At 36.9% G+C, this 20,875-nt stretch overlaps 1 protein-coding gene across 8 annotated transcripts in view; it reads right to left on the reverse strand.

Moving 5' to 3' along the window:
* Positions 1-88: 88 nt before the first annotated feature.
* The window catches only part of slc8a2a (solute carrier family 8 member 2a), a 31,830-nt gene continuing 11,043 nt past the window's right edge, over positions 89-20,875 (reverse strand). For 2 of the 8 annotated variants that reach the window (XM_058776444.1, XM_058776443.1), the window contains 12 exons: positions 14,321-14,651; positions 13,662-13,799; positions 12,718-12,945; positions 10,495-10,749; positions 7,520-7,963; positions 6,452-6,801; positions 4,461-4,564; positions 3,553-3,665; positions 2,328-2,393; positions 1,819-1,918; positions 1,398-1,667; positions 89-1,318 (listed from right to left, as the gene is read on the reverse strand). In XM_058776444.1, the coding sequence (XP_058632427.1) occupies positions 942-1,318; positions 1,398-1,667; positions 1,819-1,918; positions 2,328-2,393; positions 3,553-3,665; positions 4,461-4,564; positions 6,452-6,801; positions 7,520-7,963; positions 10,495-10,749; positions 12,718-12,945; positions 13,662-13,799; positions 14,321-14,620 (2,745 nt within the window). In that variant the 5' untranslated portion in view covers positions 14,621-14,651 and the 3' untranslated portion in view covers positions 89-941. Of the gene's footprint in view, positions 1,319-1,397; positions 1,668-1,818; positions 1,919-2,327; positions 2,394-3,552; positions 3,666-4,460; positions 4,565-6,451; positions 6,802-7,519; positions 7,964-10,494; positions 10,750-12,717; positions 12,946-13,661; positions 13,800-14,320; positions 15,762-15,836; positions 16,027-20,875 lie in introns of those variants that run through there. The other 6 variants (XM_058776442.1, XM_058776441.1, XM_058776447.1 and 3 more) reach the window with 6 other exon arrangements.

Here is a 20,875-nt window from a genome sequence, read left to right on the forward strand (position 1 = left end):
TTAACTAAAGCATTTGCTCACCTCGAAAATTCTACATGGTGTATATTGTTGCTGTTTACTGTAAAAAATAGGAGGACAAACGCTCATAAAAAGGAATAGTTTTTAGTAAAGGAAATTATTAGTGAACCAGAACAATTCAAGGAATGGCCCTTGGAAATGTGGTACTGGGATTACATTATGCCAAAATAGTTGTAACTAATTTCATTTTTAATGTCTAAATACAACATGTTCCAATCAGAATACCAAAGCACAATAAGAACAAACACTTCAATTTATTAATTTTTTTACATTTAAATGCTGAAATAATAGATTTGAGTGAATTGATTAAGTGACAGCCTACAAGACTCTATTTGAGTAAATATATTAATGTGAATTATGATGATGATAATTATCACATGCATTCTTTCTTTGATCAACTTGTCAAGGTAGGTCCTATAATGTCTGACATCCTCAAGTAAAACAGGAAAAAGAAGTTCGGTTTCACTTGTCAAAGAGTTTTTGGTAATTTCTTTGGAGAGCCACAAGTGCCTTTTCTCTCAGAGAGAGGCCTAGCATCTCTTCAGGGGACATCACCTACTGTTCATGAGTCAGCGTATAAAATTGACATCACAGTTCTGTCAAAAAAGAGCTACATCTTGCAGTGTGTTAAATGACCTCCATGCCACTGAGGGTCCATGATACCTCTAATGTGCTAATGTTCAACAGCTAAAGACGTCCCTGTCAGCAGTGCAGTCATACAATCTTGCTTTCTCTCACTCAATCTTTTTTCAGGTACGTTTGTTTATACAGAATGTGATATTTACTTTATGTACATATTACCATGGAATATACAGTACATTGTGCATTTCTCTCATAGCTCAGTTCACAGGAAACATAACTCATTTCATGCGAATGCAATTAGTGTAAGTTTGAGTCTGGTTGTTTTGTGTTTCTCTCTCTCCTCAGAAGCCGGTGATGTGACAGTAGGCCTCTAGGCTGGAGAATGTGATGTAGAGAAGCCACAAACTGAGGAACAATAGTGAAGTCAGAACCTTCAGCGTTTTGGTCCCACCCAGCTCTCCACCCACCGATGGCCGCCGCCGTAGCATCAGCACACCCATGACGATGAAGGCAAAGATGGTGAAGAGTGTGACTGAGAATGCAAGGGAGCCAGGATCTACGTGAAACACCTGACCTTTGACCTCCCAGTAAACAGCTGAAATGGACCAGGCCACGCCAATCCCCAGAAAAACATTAACCGCATTGCTACCAGTTACATTTCCAATCGAAGCGTCTGCATACTGATCCTGTTTAGCAGCGACCTTACTTGCGAATGTATCTAAAGAGAGGAAAGGGAGATGGTAGTTGGTTGCTTGTGTTTCACATAATCAGACACACAAGCTATGTTACAGATTTACCTGGTATGGAGGTTCCTAAGGCAACGAACACTACAGCAGTGACTGTATCACGGAGGCCCACTGTGCAGCCAAAATGAGATGCCAAATCTCCAATGATGGCGGTTAGCAGCCCAATGACCAGAATGGACACAATAAAGCAGGCCCAGCCATTCCAGTATTCTGTGGGTGGAACGAACGCAAACAGAATCTTCCAGAACACCGTAACTGCGTGCATGAAATAATCACAGCACGATGGGTGCTGAGGCTCCCCTCCTTCTTCATCACCTTCTCCTGAAAGAAATGAGAGAAAAAGAGAAAGGTATAAATGAAACAAAACTATCACCTGAAATACTCTCTTAAGAGTTTTTATGCAAACAAATACAGTATAAATCATTTCACATATGAAGAAACACACATAGTCAATGAAATGATTTGATTCTACCTGCACTGACTGTTATTGCCTCGATGAACTGTTCTCTCCAGGAGTGTGTGCCAATTACTTCAGCAAGATTAGTGTCCTTCAATAGGCGGTCTACTGTATTCTAAACACATATGCACACCATAGTGAAGCTCAGTGATTGAGAAATATATCCATTAAACAGCAATCAATCAGACAAATCAATTGCTCCGTAGAAGTCGGCACACTTTTTTTTAATTCCCCTTTGTAATATTGACAGTATTCTCGAATAATTTGCACTAAAGAACTGTTCATGCTCAGTTCTTGTTCAGTCAAATTAACATTTTGTTTCATTTAAAAATCATCAGGGTACTGTAGGCTGTGTATTAAGCCTAAGTTTGAAAGCTTTCAATTAATAAACACAAATTAAAACAGAAAGAGCTGTGATGAAGAAATGAGATTTAATTGCAATCTTCTACAATCTTCATGCATTGAGGTGTGATTCAGTCAGACAGTGTTTAAAGGCTGAAGTTTAGGGCAATCCAAACACACACTTCACACTGAGGAAAGTGGTCTACTACCGCATCTAAGACTCCATTAGGGGCCATTCCCTGTCGGACCTATGAGAGGGAAGGAATCACAGCTTATACGACTTCTGCCTGCATGAGACAGACTAAATTGGGCACTGAGTTAATGTGTTTGTTACAGAAGCCCTATAAGGCCATGGATTATTATTAATATTTATTTAGTTATTTTTTTCGTGATCACTACTTAAGTTAATTTTCTTTTGATCTCGACGTAACAAAAGTTGTTTTCGCGTTATCATAACTTGTTGTTGATATTTCAACAATACTTTGCTTTACTTAATAATGTCAATACAATAAATAAATAAATCACAGCTCATTTTTTTTTCAGAGACATGCTAAACATTTTATTTGTGTAATTCACACTTTAAATGGTCTAACAACAGAGCATTCAACACCACAAGTGCAGGCAGCGTGCTCTCAGATGTATGCAGCAGGTAACTATTCTAGAATCTTTTAGAGCTCCTTGGATTCAACCCACTATTTTTTCTTATCTATTTGAAATAAAATGATATTACATCATTTGTTTGTGATTTTCATTAGTTCTGTTGATAGCCTGACCATGTGGCCATTACATGTAGGACAGCGCCTGATCAAAACAGACTTATGATTTGAAGACATCATTACTGCTTTATTTACTTTGAAACAGAACTATGATATTTTTGTGTATTTTATTATTTAATTTGGTTAGTCTACAGTTATCGCAGGTGTTGGATAATGGGTTGGACATCACGAGAAAACAACTTTTGTATTGTCAAGATTACAAGAAAATAAAAATAATAGGTAACACTATTTTGATAGTCCACTTTAGACATTCTACTAACAGTAAGTAACTTTGCAACTACATGTCGACTAGCAGTCATTAGAGTATTAGTAGATTGTCTGCTTAATAACTTCTAACACTTTATTTTGATGGGTCCACAACATACAAGATACTGACTATGAGAAATTTTGCAAGTACATGTCAACTTATTCTACTAACCCTAAACCTAACCTAACAGTCTACTCTGAGAGTTAGTAGACATGTAGTTGCAAATGAATGAGAATTAGTTGACATGTAGTTACAAATTTATTTATAGTTAGTAGAATGTCTAAAGTGGACTATCAAAATAAAGTGTAACCAAATAATAATTATCCATGGCCTATAGGGCTTCCGTAGTTTGCTCCTGTATGTATACATATGACGTGTGTGTACCTTGAAAACAATGCTCTCCTCTATAATGACCTCTAACTTGCGGAGTTCTCCCAGAATGGGCTTTCCTTTCTCTGCTATACGCCTGGCATCCTCTAATTCTGGACCAGGGGTGGCTGGGGAAAATGAGAGGGAGAGTAAATGATATATATTTATATTAATAAACTGCATATACACTGCAAAAGAAATGTACAAAGAGTTAGTAGAGTCATCTTACCCTGATTCAAAAGCAGATCTATATGCAGCATGCAAGTAGAAAATGAACCGATGAATGAATGAATCAGTCACTTGAATAATGAATAAACTGTACACTATAGTTCAAAAGTTTAATAGTTTTTGAAAGAAGTCTTCTATGCTCATCTAGGCTGCATTTATTTGATCAAACAGTAAAAACAGTAAATACACTTATTTATATGTATTCATGTACAGTATATGTGTATTTTATCTATCTATCTATCTGCACTTATCTACAACAGTGCTTGGTCAATCGTTGGGTTAATGAAAGAGATTCCTAGTAGCTGATTAGCTCACTAACGAACCTGGTGTTAATTCTCTCTTTAACATTCACTTTTATTCGGACACTTGAGCTCATATTACATACACACACAAACGTGAGGCTGAAGTGTGTGTGTGTAGGTGAGTTGGATCTAGTTACTGTGTGTGACGCATGTCTAGTTTGTCCCCCTGTTGTGCCGTTGTTATTCATCTGAAACTGGACACTGGTCATAGAAATGTGTGTGTGTGTGTGTGTTTGTGTGAGAGACAGGTGAGTATGAGGCTATTGGAACTTCAACAGCCTTAACAAATGAAAATATACACAAGCATTCATAAAAATCTCCCACAGAGAAAAAATTAAATACTGTAACAGATTCTGAGATGATTAAAAAGAATAGTAACACACACACACAGACCTGAGATCCCTCTCTTGAGCCACTTGGGTTCTTCAAGGACAATGAAGAAATTTTCTCGCTTCTCATATTCCTGCATGTTAATGATGCGCACCTGTAGTGTCTTACTGTGGACACACACGCACACAAAGAGCAAAGGACAAATAATCATTTCCTCTTGGTTTTACCTCTGAAATATTAAAGGAGACCTCAGCATTTAAATCACATCAGAGTTAGGCCTACATGAATACTTTAACACACAGTGCATTAATAATTAACCCACACACAGACAAACTGAGGCGAGCGTTCAGTTGTGTACAAGCTCTTTTCTCCACAAACCACTGCTGAACTGAGCATTTAAGATTTATGTCATTTGTATTGATAATAAAGGTAAATTTATTAAGTTTCCAGAATGTGTGTGTGGCATGATTTTGGCCGTTGTTTGTCATGTGCTCTCTGAAGCGTCACTGTACACTTGACAGCACAGATTTCACCTCATCAGATTTCACATTCACATACTAAATTAATAAATAAAACCTACTAAATAAAATCCTGTCAAAAGTAGATTCTAACCATCTAAAATTCCTGTCAAAAGTGCAGGAAATATTAATGTTAATTTGTGCCAAATTGTTCATCAAAATACTTGTACTTTTAAAATACAAGATATCATTTATAATATAATAGTGTTGTTATAAATATATCCAAATGAATAACTGAAGAAGCAAAACTGATTTTTTTATGAGAATACAGAGACAAGTGAAATTACCTTGTGTCAATGTAATCTTTTAGCCAAGGACAAGTCCTGGGTTAAAACTGATTTTTAACATTTGCTGCTCAGAAGCCATTATTAGCTTAATGAGACTGACAGTAACGTTGACGCATGAGTAGGATCCATCTGGGCACACATCAAACCAACAGTCCAAAGTTCAAAACCACAGCAGTCCACACAGAAGACTACAGAACATCTTAGTAGCAATGTGGTACACAAACATGTAGGGGTCTGAAGGTATCAGGCAGGGATTATAGGAAAACAGCACCAAAGGTGACAAAAAAGGCGTATGTAACTGATACCTTATTACTAGTACTGGGGTAGAAGAGACCTCTAGTGGTGTACTATGTATTATGACATTTAATATTAGTGTATTACAAAATTACAGCTCAGAATAGTATTTCAGAGTGTTGCATTTGTAACTAAAGTATTTCATAATGCTTACTGTGCATTTGAAAAATGTTATTAAACCATAGATTCTAAAACCTGACATATATGATATATAAATTGACATACACTACCGTTCAAAAGTCAGTATTTTTTTTTTTTTTTTTTTTAAAGAAATGCATTTTTTTCAGCAAGGATACATTAAATTAATCAAAAGTGACAGTAAAGGCTTTTAAACTGTTACAAAAATTTATTTTTCAATTAAATGCTGTTCTTTAGAAAAACATGCATCACAGTTTCCACAAAAATATTAAGCATCAAAACTGTTTTCAACATAATGTTTTAACAATAAAAAGAAATGTTTCTTGCACACCAAATCAGTAATGTAGTAAAAGCTGCTGAAAATTTAGCATCACAGTAATAAACTATTATTAAAATAATAGTTATAATTTAAATTGCAATATTTCACGGTATTACTGTTAAAGTGAAATACATGCAGTCTTGGTGAGCATGGTATGAATGGTAGTGTATGTTAATTTATAATTCCTTATAACACATCATAAATGTACTGCATACGTTAGTAAAGTATATTAATGGGTTGTAACAATGGCCCATAATTAAAGGTTTTAAGTGGTACTGTCAGACTGCTTATTGAGATACTTACCAAAATACTCCACAATCAATTTAACACACATGCACTCATGCATTAAAGAGTATATAAACTACATTTTTTGCATATATATAATTACCTAATTTTTACATAAATTCAGATTTGTGTGTATCTGAGAAGTAAAGAGAATATGTTCACATTTTGAGTGTAAAGGTAAACTGAATTTAAAACTTTAGTGTGAACTTTTACCTAGTCTGCTCATTGGTAAACTCTAGCTCTCCTTGTGTGTGCTCATAGTCAACACCCTGTCGCGCAGAACCGTCCTCTGTGTGATATGGAATCATGACAGTTCCGCGCACACCTGACGTCCGGTTCACCGGCACCTCCACCACACCTGAACATTCACCCACGCAGAGCTCCCGCTGACTAAACGCGAAGACTCCCGCATGGTCGTCGTCCAAAATGGTTACAGTGGTTACGAAGGGTTCAACCAGTCGGGCACCATCAGTGTTGGTCCCGCCCTCACCCTCTTGCAGGTTCGAGAGACGCACAAAGAAGTGTTCGTCTTCCTCAAACACATCATCATCGATAATTCCCACCTATAAAACATACACACATGCATCTTAAGACATGCATCCGAGTCATATTCAACTTAAATACTTACACTACCATTCAAAAGTTTTATAATGTTTTTGAATAAGGTCTCTTATTGTCAACACTTCCAAACAGTAATATTGTAAAATATTGTTATAACTTTAAATAAATGTTATCTATTTTAATTTATTTTAAAATCTTCAGTGTCACATGATCCTTTAGAAATGATTCTAATATGCTGATTTGATGCTTATTATTATCAATGTTGAAAACAGTAGTGCTGCTTGATATTTACAGTTCAAAAGAACAGCATTTAATTTAAATATACTTTTTTAACATTATAAAAGTCTTGACTGTCACTATTGACCAATTTAATGCATCCTTGTATTAATTAAAATATATATTTTGTGTTTTCACATGCTCTTTGAATGTTTATTTTACCAAGTTTTTTTTAATTGAATCACTTACAAATGATTCACTTATTAATTTGAATATATAATGAATATTTTAGCATCATGTTCTGTTTATTGCTGTGATGGACTATATCATCAATTTGTGTGCTAACTGAGAAAGTATAGATTCATTTTCAGAGTCAAATATGACCGAACATAATAACGTGATGATTCACTCTACAGATTGCATTGGTTGAATTAATTGAAGAGATGTATTTCAAAAGAACATTCTGTTCATGGATTAGACATCACCACGGTGTGTTTCTCTTACCTTTATTTCTTTGCGTGTCTCTCCAGGCTGAAAAATGATTGTTCCCTCACAATACTCATAATCTGCCCCAGAACTGGCTGACCCATTCTCTGTCCTGTAATCGACGTGGAAGGTTCTGGTGCCGGTTCCCCCCTGTAAGCAGACCCACAGACTGACGCTCCCACAGTTCTCACTGCATTGGTACTGCGCCTGCTCAAAAGCAATGTGAGAACAGGTGGCCAGGTCATTCTCAGCTGAATCTCCAGCTGCTCGTTTTGCCTGTTCAGCAGCTGCATGTTTCTTCAGTACGTTCCCGGCACCGATCATCATGCGTGTTGCCTGCACCCTGTAAAAGGCCCGGCTCTTATGCTGTTTCTGCATGGTGGCGTAGTTTGCCATCTCGATCAGCTGGTCCAGGTCTTTATCTGGATGCTTCTCTCTCAGTTCCTTAAGCATGCGGATCACCTGCAACCACAGACAGTCAAGGTAACCTCCAAACATTTTTCATTTCAATGTTCTGCTCAACATCTTTATATGTAAGAGATGACATCCAGCTGGGTGACCAACTCTGGTCAGGTGAACGAATTTTATTGTATTATTTAGACTAGAGTATCATTTTATTAAAGAAATAATATAATATTTCCATAGTTATAATAATAATAATTATTAATTATTAAAGGTATAGTTCACCCACCCAAAAATGAAAATTTTGTCATCATTTACTCACCCTCATGGTCCAAAAGAGTATATGTAATACATTTCATGGTGAATCAAACAAAACATTTATTGCTAAAGCTACTTTTTGTCATGTCTGTTTGATGCTTTACACAACAATGACTTTAAATTATCTTTTGGGAGTAATTTCTCAGCCAAATTTGATGTGCGAACGATTTGTGATTAATTAGATTAATTAATCGCCACATCATGTATTTAATTAGATAAAAAAAATTTAATCAATTACCAGCCCAAATATATACATATATACATTATATATATATATATATATATATATATATATATATATATATAAAAGTTCTGGGGAACGATTAATCACGATTAATCGCATCCAAAATAAAAGTTTTTGTGTACACAATATATGTGTGTGTACTGTGTTTATTTATTATGTATATATAAATACAGACATATGCATGCATATATTTAAGAAAAATATGTTATGTTTACATATTTAATATAAATTATATGAATATAAATATATACTTGTATATACATGTAAATATTTTCAAAATATATACTGTATGTGTGTGTCTTTATATATACATAATACATTTACACAGTACACACATATACATTATACAAACAAAAACTTTTATTTTGGATGCAATTAATCGTTGCCCAGCACTAATATATCTCTATATATACATAAAATAGTAAAAAAACTAATAGTAAAAAAAGTTTTTAAAAAAAGAATAAAAATTTTGAAAAAGAAATGCATATATTTATGTCGTATGAAGTCTGATATTTGAGAAAATATAAAGGGTCACTAACTTCGTCAATTCTTTCACTGCTTTTTAAAAAAAAAAACATTTTTACAGAACTATACCATAAATTTGTCCTATGGTGTGACAAATAAATAGATAATACATAAATAGCAAGAGAGAGATTTATCTTGTTATTATTATTGTTATATTGTTAGACACTTATTTTCATATAGTGCTATTTATTTAATATGAAATTATAATTAACATAATTTTTTCCCCATGACTTGTTGGACAATTTCAAGACAAACTTTGACAACAAGACAAACTTTGCTGTCATTCATTCAAAACCGCTGAAAATTATACCATTTTAAGTTGAGTGATATTTGTATCTCCCCTATTGCAATACTCAACTGTTTTTTTAAAGATATTTTGAGATAAACAAAAAAATCTGTGGTTCTTTTATGTCACACCATAGGACATTACGTCACACTACAGGACAGAAATGTAGTTATTAAATGATTTCTATTTAATTTTGAACATGTCAAAAGAGAAAGAAAGTTTAATTTTGTCCAACTAAAGATATACTGAAGTATATTTGATTGTGTTGAAATGGAACTACTGCAAGTATACTTTAGGTACATTTTAAATATCTTGCATTTAAAGACCAATATTATTGAAAGATCATACAACCCTCATAAATAGTGATATTAAAACACATTTAAGACTTAATATTAAGAAATGTGCATTGTGCACAAGTAGTACTCCAAATAAAAGTTTAATTATAATTTTTTTACCAGTAAGTCTTGAGGGATATATCAGTAAATATGTTAATAGATATGAACTATACTTAGTGTGAAATAAATAGATTTTAAATACATTACTTTCTTACAAGGGTATATACAGTATATATGTCTAAATGTATACATTATAATAATAATAATAATGTTTTTACTAACATGTTTGATCAATTTAATGCATCCTTGCTGAATAACAGTTTGAAAAACAGCTTTCTTCAAAAAAAGTTTTGAATGGAAATATATAACTGTAACAATGTAGTTGACTGGTTGCCAAAGACAACAGTCAAATATACAAATTTGCAAATTATGGGGAAGATGGGAGTGTATGAAAAATGTTGTACAGACTACTTGGGGAAAAAAAGTCTGTTTATGAGAGAAGTTGGGGTAAATATTTGACGTTTATTGAGGATGCAGGATAACGTCCTGGTGGTAAGACACATTTAATCAAATGTTGTTTTTTTATTACTTTGTTTATTTCATTTACTTATGCTCATTGGATTTATGCTAGCAATCTACATATATAACTGTGATATATTATATATGTGTATATAAGTGATACGTTGTTTAGGTGGGTTGGGGGCATTTGACAAAATAATTATCTGTAAATGGAATGTATTGTTTTGCTTATTAAAGAAAATAAAAAGTTTGAATAATAAAAAAAAAAAATTACCAATGATAATCCCTGGAATACTTGGAATCCACTGGAACACAAGAACATTCACCACAATTTCACTCATAGGGTTTTGATTTGCTTTCTCACCTCCTCTCTGTCCTGTTCGGCTTCTTTGGGTTTCTCCATATTGACACTGGTGGTGCTGTTTTGATATTTTTCTCCCATGATTGTATCAATGCCTCTGGGTGCTAGCTCACCCTCCATCTCCACAATGATACCATGACGTTTGTCAGCACGGTAACGCTTGTGCAAGTACTTGTAAAAGAGCAGGCGCCGGTCGGCAATCCAAGCCATTAAGACACACACAGGGAAGAAGAAAAGAGTGACCAGAGCCTCCCAGACCTCACACACACACACAGACACAAGAAAATAAGTTAATTAAATTGGCCAAGACATTTACCTAAAAAGATACATATTAGTGCTGGGCAACGATTAATCACGATTAATCACATCCAAAATAAATGTTTCTGTGTACATAATATATGTGTGTGTACTGTGTATATTTATTATGTACAGTCATGGCCAAAAATATCGGCACCCTTGGTAAATACGATCAGAGAAGGCTGTGAAAATTAATCTGCATTGTTAATTCTTTTGATCTTTTATTTAAAAAATTCACAAAAATCTAACCTTTCATTGGATAATAAGAATTTAAAATGGGGGTAAATATCATTATGAAATAAATGTTGGACACAATTATTGACACCCCTAGAAATTCTTATGAGTAAAATATCTCTTAAGTATATTCCCATTCATATTCACAATTTTTAGCACTCCAGGGTGATTATGAACATGAAAGTATCCAGCCATGGCTTCCTGTTTCACAGAAATATAAATAGGAGGGGAAAACAAAGCCTAAATTCCCTTAATCGTCCATAAGAAATGAGAAAAACCAAAGAATATATTTCTGATGTGCAGCAAAAGATAATTGAGCTTCACAAATTAGTGAAGTGGCTTTAAGAAAAGAGCTAGAGCAGTGCAAATTCCCATTTCCACCATCAGGGCAATTATTAAGAATTTCCAATCAACATAAAATGTTATGAAACTACCTGCAAGAGGACGTGTGTCTATACTCTCCAAGGACCACAGCTGGAGAATTGCAGAAAATAATTGAGTCTCGGGGTCAGAAAACCTTAAAAAAAAATTGTCAAACAGCACCTACATCACCACATGTTGTTTGGGAGGGTTTCAAGAAAAATTCTCCTAGCTCATCCAAAACCAAACTCCAGCATATTCAGTTATCAGACACGACTGGAACTTCAAATGGGACTGGCTTCTATAGTCAGATGAAACTGAAAAATGAGCTTTTTAGCAGCAAACACTCAAGATGGGTTTGGTGAACACAGGGATAAAAAGTACCCCATGTGTACAATGAAATATACTGCTGTATTTTTGATGTTGTGGGCCTATATTTCTGCTGGAGGTCCTGGACATCTTGTTTAGACACATGGCATCATGGATTCTATCAAATATCAACAGATAAAAAAATCAATAAGTGGCTGACTCTGTTAGAAATCTTATAATGGGCCATGTTTGGATCTTCCAACCGTACAATAATCCAAACACAAACCTCAAAAACAACACAGAAATGGGTCACTGAGCACAAAACCAAGCTTCTTACCATTCCAGTCCTCTGACCTGAACCCTATAGAAAATGAGTGGGGTGAACTGAAGAGAAGAAGCATCAACATGGAGCTGGGAATCTAAAGGCTCTGGAGTGATTCTGGATGAAGGAATGGTCTCTGATCTCTTGTCAGGTGTTCTCTAACCTCATCAGGCATTATAGGAGAAAATTTAGAGCTGTTAAACTGGCAAATGGAGGTCTCAAAAAGTATTGAATAAAAGGGTGCAATTAATTGTGGCCGATGTGTATTAGAGAAAAACATTTATTTCATAATGATATTTCCCCCCATTTTAAATTCTTATCATCCAATGAAAGGTTAGATTTTTGTGAATTTTTTTAATAAAAGAACAAAAGGATAAACAATTCAGATTCATTTTCACAGCCTTCTTTGATCATATTTACCAAGGGTGCTGATATTTTTGGCCATGACTGTATATATAAATACACACACATGCATGTATATATTTAAGAAAAATATGTTATGTTTATATATTAAATATAAAATTATATGAATATAAATACATACGTGTGTGTCTTTATGTATACATAATAAATATACACAGTACACACACGTATTATATAAATAAAAACTTATTTTGGATGTGATTAATCGCGATTAATTGTTGCCCAGCTCTAATAAATATCTACATCCACATTATGCAAACATGTTCTGATTACACACACACCTGTACAATGCCAGGGCTTATGACTGCCAGGATGAGGTAGAGCCAGATATAGGCAAAGACGCTCCAGGATGCAGTAACAAAGAAAACTCTGAGATGTTTAATCTTCCTCACCTCTCCATCAGGTATCACCCACACACACACTCCGATTATCACAAACATGTTAAATGCAGCACTGCCGACTATGGTGCCGGGACCCAGTTCTCCTGACTCAAAACCATGTCCACACACCTGTCACACACAGACAGAGAACAACACTACCATGTGTCTGAAGCAGGTAATAATTTATAATTTACTATACAATATGTTTTCAAGTATGACACTTACATGAAAAAATTGTCCTTGTCTGATGAAGAGCCATGGCTCAAAATGTTACCTTTGGTGAGAACATGTGGAGCTATGGTGTGGCAACTTTGTCTTCCTTTTTTGTTATTTTATGTGGTTGGGCACCCTCGTCAAGCTTTTTTGCTCGCTAGATATGTGCACTTTTTGTTAAGTTCTAGTAAGCATTTTAGGGACTTTTTATACTATTTATTTTAACTGGGATTTAAACCAATAACAGTTGAATGCCACTGAACAATGTACAGTAGTATGATTTGTACTACCCTGAATGTTGCTGTATAAGGTTTAAGGAAAGACCGAATCTTGTAAAAATGAGACATTTCTGAGTAATCATTTCTGAATTCTCCAGATGCATTTATGGAGAAGTAAAATGAGCCCTTTCTGACAGCTGAAGTATTTAACTGACTACTTCTGTGTCTAACCACGTTGAGTTAAATGAGGTTTATACATGGATGAATAGCAGCTGAATCATCACTGTAATGAGGTGAGTGTGTGTGTGTCAGTCATTTAATAATTAACCTGAAAAAACACTCACCCTTTACATCTCTTGAGCTAAACTACTGGGTGATGCGAGTTGCTGGTTTGTTTTGAAAATGTGTGCGTACCTCTATTACTGACAGCAGGATCTCAGGGGCTGATGAACCCAGGGCCATCAGAGTGAGGTTGGATACAGTTTCATTCCAGATTCTAACTGTCATTACTGTCTTCTCTCCATTTGCACCGGTCACAGTCACCTCTTTCTCCTATATGGCACATCAAGTACATAAAAGCATAATATTTTGGTCATTTTAGCCACCAATATGATATCACGCTATAAGTCATTTTTAGCAAAATAAAAATACATAATCACAATGTAGCAGTCTTTTTAGCTGGAAAATCAAGGGAAAAAAATATATTTTAAAAACCATGAAGTAATGCCAATTTGTATTTAAAGAAACTAATACTTTCATTCGGCTAAGATGCATTAAATTGAACAAAAGTGACAGTAAAGACATTTATAATGTTACAAAAAAATATTTCTATTTCAAATGAATGTGGAATGTATCACAGATTCCACAAAAATATTACGCAGGTCAACTGTTTTCAACATTAATAATAATAAGAAATGTCAGCATATTAGAATGATTTCTAAACAATCATGTGTTTACTGTTTTTTGTGGGGCATTTTTGCCTTATTGTTATGATAGGACAGTGAGTAGACTAAGAGCTACCTATCTATCTATCTATCTATCTATCATTGTGTCTATTTTGTGTTGCTGTGCACCTGTGAGGTGATGACCTCGATGGCAGCCATGAAGCGATCAGCAATGATGGACACACCCAGGAACATGTAGAGAAGAAATGCAAAGTAGATCACTGCTCTTACTGACTGCATTGGCAGTGAGGGGTCTTGTGGCAGCCACACAGGAAGTAGAATCCCTGGTTGACATTTGACTTTCTCAGCACAGGATCTTTTGGGGCCATCTGCGCTACTGTTGCTGTTCCTATGAGCACTTCCACCCGCACACATCTGTGGAAAGAGGAGGAGAAGGAGGAGAAGGTGGAAGAGTAGAGGAGGAGCCATGACCAGATATGGCGACCAGAATGGCTCTCCTCTAGAGGTTGGGAGATTGACAGACAGAAAAGAAGAGTGGTATTATTTCATACAAAGCATGCTCAATCAATCATGATACGTATTTTGTTATATTATGCCACAATTAACATAAAAGCGTTTTTACAATTATTTATACAGAAATTTTGCTTGTGTTTTATGAATAAAGCTCAATGTCTATATGTGGATACCATATGAATAACAATGTGAACTAGGCCATCTCAGTCCGAATCTAAATCCACAGGTCTTATCAGTGGTTCATTAGTCATGCCTGGCCCACACTGGACACAGGCTGTCAAACCTAATGGATTCAGGAGACTAATACTACAATTGGACTGGCAGCAGTGGCACCATTAAAATGAAAGAAAAGACATAAAAACACACAGCTTGCTTTCAGCTTTAAATAATTAAAACATTTATAAACTAACAACTAAAGGAAATGCCAATTCTTGAAAAGCAGCAAAAGAAATTTATTTTATATAAAAATGACCATAAAAAAAGTAACTTAAATGCAAACAGAGGGAGAAAGAGACCAACAGACAGTAAAATGAGGATAAAAGCACTAAGGGGTTAGTAAGTTTTTTAAGAAAACATTTAATTGTGACAAAAGTGACAAAGACATTTATAATGCTGCAAAAGAGTTCTAAAGAGTTCAAAGACTTCTAAGCAAGTGCTGTTCTTCTGAACTTTCGATTCATCAAAGCGTCCTGAAAAATGCACAAAAATATTAAGCAGCACAACTATTTTCAACATTGATAATACTGCTCCTTGAGCACCGCATCAGCATGAATTTAAAAATTTATTTAAATATTTCCATTTTAATCTGAATTTTCCTGTATATATTTGTCATGGAGTCACCAGCCACACCAGCCATGTACACTCAATCAGAATCACCTGATTAATTAGCACCACCTGCACTCACTTACCTCTACTGCTTATAAGGACGCTCTGCTCATGCACTCATTGGCTGGTCTCAATGTTACAAGCTCCTCTGTAGATCATCACTTACCTCCAGGATCCTGAGCCTTATGTGCGGTACTTATCGGCTGTACTTACCTGTTGATTTGCATGCTGGTATTATCTGCTTGGATTTCTGAGTTTCGTTTGGACCGTTCTGAAAGAGGAATTGAGAATGAGTTTATAACTTCAGTTAAGTGAGCTTCCTATGACTGTTTACGTTCCTGCTTACCTGTTTGAATTGATCTCCTGCATATTGAAATTAAAGAAGCTCAATTACCTTGCACTCAACTTATCCATCTCATTCCTACTGTGACACAAGACCAGCCCCTAACGAAAGGAAAATGGATGCTCAGGATCCAGCCACTTCTGACCCCTTCGCTGAACTGGTACAATCACTCCATTCATCACTTCCATCATCTCCAGTCACTTCATCTGCCTCCGCATGTCCCATGACCAAACCTGCTACTTACTCCGGTGAGGCGTCTGAGTGCAGTGGCTTCCTTCTCCAATGTTCCCTTTACTTTGAAATGCAACCCCAACAATTTGTGAATGAGAGAGCAAAGATCGCTTTTATCATCTCCTTGTTGTCGGGACGAGCACTCCAATGGGCAAGATCCATCTGGGACTCTCAAAGTTCAATCATGCACTCCCTTGATGCATTTGTAAACCATTTTAAAGAAGTGTTTGGCACCGAAGCTTTAATGATCTCTGTCATGCACATCTCTCAGTTATGGGTACACTATAGGTACTGTCAACAAGCACCGTCCTTCAGATGAAATGTTAAACTGAGGTCCTGACTTTCTGTGGCCATTAAAAATTCCAGGATGTCCTTTGAAAAAGAGTAGGGGTGTAACCCCGGTATCCTGGCCAAATTTTTCTCAGAAATCATGGTTTGTTTGTTTTTGGTTTTTTTTTATTGTGCATTCCAAGTAACATCAATCAAACTGCAGTTGGGCTGTTTTGATTAAGTAATAACTTAAACAAATACAGGTAGTTTACAAAATTAAAGTTCACCGAAAGTATTTTTATTTTTTTATTTTACATATTAAAAGTTTGTTTTCTAGCAAAAGCGGATAACTCCACATTAAAAAAAAAAACCCCTCGTTTAATCTTTGTAATCTCCTCGGATGACAATGTAGATGTCTGACAAACGTTGTTGTTATCATAGACTGTATTGTAACGCGCTGCTTTTGCAAGGTTCCGTGAAAACGTTTCAGCTTTTATTTTCCTTTTACGCCCTGACGAAGATATCACCGGGTTCATCAAGTTCGTTGAAATTATCCATCCTCGATCACTTTTAGTCAGCTTTGACGAAACTCCTCTCAGCTAGCACGTCTTTTCAAAGTGAAAGTAGCCTTGTCACCTGACCTGAATACAACGCTCTGATTCGCTAAAATGGACTTATCGGCTTCTGTTCACAAACAACAAGGGCACTTGTCAGCTTCTGCAGTAAAACGTGAACTCGCGATGCCTTGGAAGTGGACAATACCGGCATTTTTGACAAAACGCGTTTAGGGTTCATATCGCGCTATATGTGGAGAATAATGCACTGTAATCAGCTCATTTTTTTTAAAAGTGCCATTTATCGGTTTTTGCAAATAAACTCTTAAATTATTAACGGGTTCATCCGTCCTTCTGCCTCTCCTTCGGCGTCAAGCTTCTTCTTGGCCAAAAAGGACGGGGGCTTAAAGGGTCAGTTCACCCAAAAATGAAAATTAGCCTGTGTTTTACTCGCCCTCAAAGCATCCTAGGTGTATATGACTTTCTTCTTTCAGATGAATCCAATCGGAGTTATAATAAAAATTGTCCTGGCCCCTCCAAGCATTACAATGGGGATAAGCAGGTGCTTTTTGTCAACAGTCCATAAGACGTGAAATAAAGTGAAAGTGAAAGTGAAGTGACATACAGCCAAGTATGGTGACCCATACTCGGAATTTGTGCTCTGCATTTAACCCATCCAACGTGCACACACACAGCAGTGAACACACACACACTGTGAACACACACCCGGAGCAGTGGGCAGCCATTTATGTGCGAGCATCCGTAATAAAACGTGCCTCACACAGCTCCGAGGGGTGAATAAAGGCTCCTGTAGTGAATCCATGTGTTTTTGTAAGAAAAATATCCATATTTCAAACGTAATAAACACTTGTTTCTCACTTACGCTGACTGTCATAGGTGCAAGCCATTCCGGCAGATGACGTAGGATGTATGCGTTGCGTGCGCGTCTGTGAGTATGCTAGTCTCGCGAGTTTGTATAAAAGAGCAAAGGAAGCAAAGTTTCCTTACTTTAGCAAAGGAAAACCTCTTGGCTCATATCAAAATCCTCCTACATTTTTCTTTACAAATTCACGTTTTGTGCTTCTAATTCGTGACCGGCGTTTTGTTTTTGTTCTCTGTCTGTGTTCATCACTAATCATGCTATGCCTACGTCATCCGCTGGAATGGTTACACTGTAAAAATGACCATGATTTTAATGGTAAAAAACTGTGAAAATGCTACAGCAAAAACCTGTTAAATGGTTTACGGTAAGTTCCCCTAATATATACGGTGAAAAACTGTAATAGACATTTCAGACAATTTTATGGTGAGATACCGTTTTTGGAAGTGAAAAACAATGTAAAATTTACAGGAAAAAAACGTAAATTGATGTTCACAGAATTCCCTGCGTTGCATTTCAAATTGGATGTTTTTTCTTTGAAATAACTGTTTCTTCTTAGTTTTTCTTATCAGTTATGTTTATTAGGGTTGTATGTTACATCTAATGTTGTTAAATTTAATGTTTACTGCATATTTCAGTTTAATGAGTCTCACCATGATGCAGGTTAGTGTTTGTGTGAATGAGACTGTGCACCTTCTATATACACTGAACAAAATTATAAACGCAACACTTTTGTTTTTGCCCCCATTTTTCATGAGCTGAACTCAAAGATCTAAGACTTTTCCTATGTACACAAAAGGCCTATTTCTCTCAAGTATTGTTCACAAATATGTCTAAATCTGTGTTAGTGAGCACTTCTCCTTTGCCGAGATACTCCATCCACCTCACAGGTGTGGCATATCAAGATGCTGATTAGACAGCATGATTATTGCACAGGTGTGCCTTAGGCTGGCCTAACAGTATTTAACTGTAAATTTAAGTTAAAACCGTAAAACCTAAAATGTCGCTACCGTATTTTTTACGGTGGAATTCCGGCAACAACAGCGGCTGGTTTTTTACCGTAAATTTAACGGATTTATTTTACAATGTACCACAGTCAGCGGAAGTGAGAAAAAAAGTGTTCATTACGTTTGAAATATGGATATTTGTCTTACAAAAACGCATGGATTCGCTACAGGAGGCCTTTATTCACCCCCCAGAGCCATGTGAGGCACGTTTTATTACGGATGCGTGCACTCTATTTCACGTCTTCTGGACTGTTGACAAAAAGCACCCGTTTATCTCCATTGTAATGCTTGGAGGGGCCAGGACAATTTTTAATATAACTCCAATTGTATTAGTCTGAAAGAAGAAAGTCATATACACCTACGATGCTTTGAGGGCGAGTAAAACGCAGGCTAATTTTCATTTTTGGGTGAACTAACCCTTTAAGGCTGTGTATAGATTATCGCACTCAACTCTCAAACCGTCAAGTTTCCATATCCACTTCCCCTGGTCCCAGCCGCCTTGGAAGATCTCCGTGGAGCTCGCATTTTCTCCGAATTAGATCTCCACAGCGCCTATAATCTAATTTGCATCTGTAAAGGGGACGAATGGAAAACTGCCTTCACAACTCCATCAGGACACTATGAATACCGGATAATGCCGTATGGACTCTTCAACTCTTCCAAAACTTAATGAATGAAATCTTCCGGGACATGCTTAACAAGTTTGTCATCATCTACATCGACATCCTGATCTACTCATCCAGTCTGACAGAGCATAAACGGCACGTCACCCGGGTACTTCAGTGTCTCCACACACAGCACCTCTACCTAAAACTGGAGAAGTGCGAGTTCCGCCAGTCAACCATCCAGTTCCTGGGATACATCCTGACGCCACAGGGAGTACAGATGGGCCAGGAGAAGGTGGATGCTGTCAAGAACTGGCCACAACCCACCACGGTAAGGGAGTTACAAAGGTTTCTGGGATTCGCCAACTTTTACCATCGTTCCATTGCTCAGTACAGTCAAATTACCACTCCACTTACATCCCTTCTCTGTCACAAGCTGATGTCCCTGTCCTGGACACCAGAGACCACTGAAGCTTTCCTCCAACTCAAATCAGCCTTCTGCACTGCTCCTGCACTCTCATCTAGACCCGAATCTCCCTTTCGTGGTCGAGGTTGATGCTTCCTTAGGAGTCGGTGCAGTATTGTCACAAAGGAAGGGTGAACCCCATGTGCGTACTTCTCCAAGAAGCTTTCCCCAGCGGAGCAGAATTATGACATCGGAAATCATGGACTACTGGCCATTAAGCTCACCTTAGAGGAGTGGCGGCACTGGCTTGAAAGCGCAAGACATCCCTTTAAAGTCATCACTGATCATAAGAAGTTCTAATACCGCCGTGACGTTAAACGCCTCAACCCTTGCCAAGCGTGCTGGGCCTTGTTCTTCACTTATTTCCGATTCAGTGTCACTTATCGTCCAGGTCACAAAAACCTGAAATCAGATGCTCTGTCCCACCTTTACCAACCAGACCCAGCTCCAGAATGTCCAGAAACCATTCTCCCTCCAACTATCTTTCTCTGTCCCATCAAATGGGCCCTGGACAATCAAATCCGTGTCTCCACCCAAGACGAACCTGCTCCGCTGGGAGATCCAGAAGGGAAGATTTACTTGCCATCTTCTCTTTGCCTTAACCTTCTGGACTCCATTCATACGTCTCCAGGATCAGGCCATCCAGGCAACCAATGAACACTCTCGTTACTCCGGAACCGATACTGGTGGCCCAACATGGCTCGGGATACCGCCCGCTTCATCAATGTTTGTTCAGTCTGTGTCATGTCATCCACACCACGTCGTCTGCCCGAGGGCAAACTAGTGTCCTTGCCCATTCCACGCTAGGTATCGACTTCGCCATGGATCTTCCTCCTTACAACTGTTACACCACTGTCCTAGTGGTAGTGGACCGATTCTGGAAAGCCTGCAAGTTGATTCCCCTACGAGGGTTACCAACTGCTCTGGAAAACGCAGAGGCCCTCTTTCATTACGTCTTCCACAATTTCAGAATCCCAGAGGATATTGTCTCTGATTGAGGCCCACAATTTGTGTCCAGGGTCTGGCGTG

This window comes from Onychostoma macrolepis, chromosome 05 (assembly GCF_012432095.1).
Source record: "Onychostoma macrolepis isolate SWU-2019 chromosome 05, ASM1243209v1, whole genome shotgun sequence".
NCBI classification, from domain to species: Eukaryota; Metazoa; Chordata; class Actinopteri; order Cypriniformes; family Cyprinidae; genus Onychostoma; species Onychostoma macrolepis.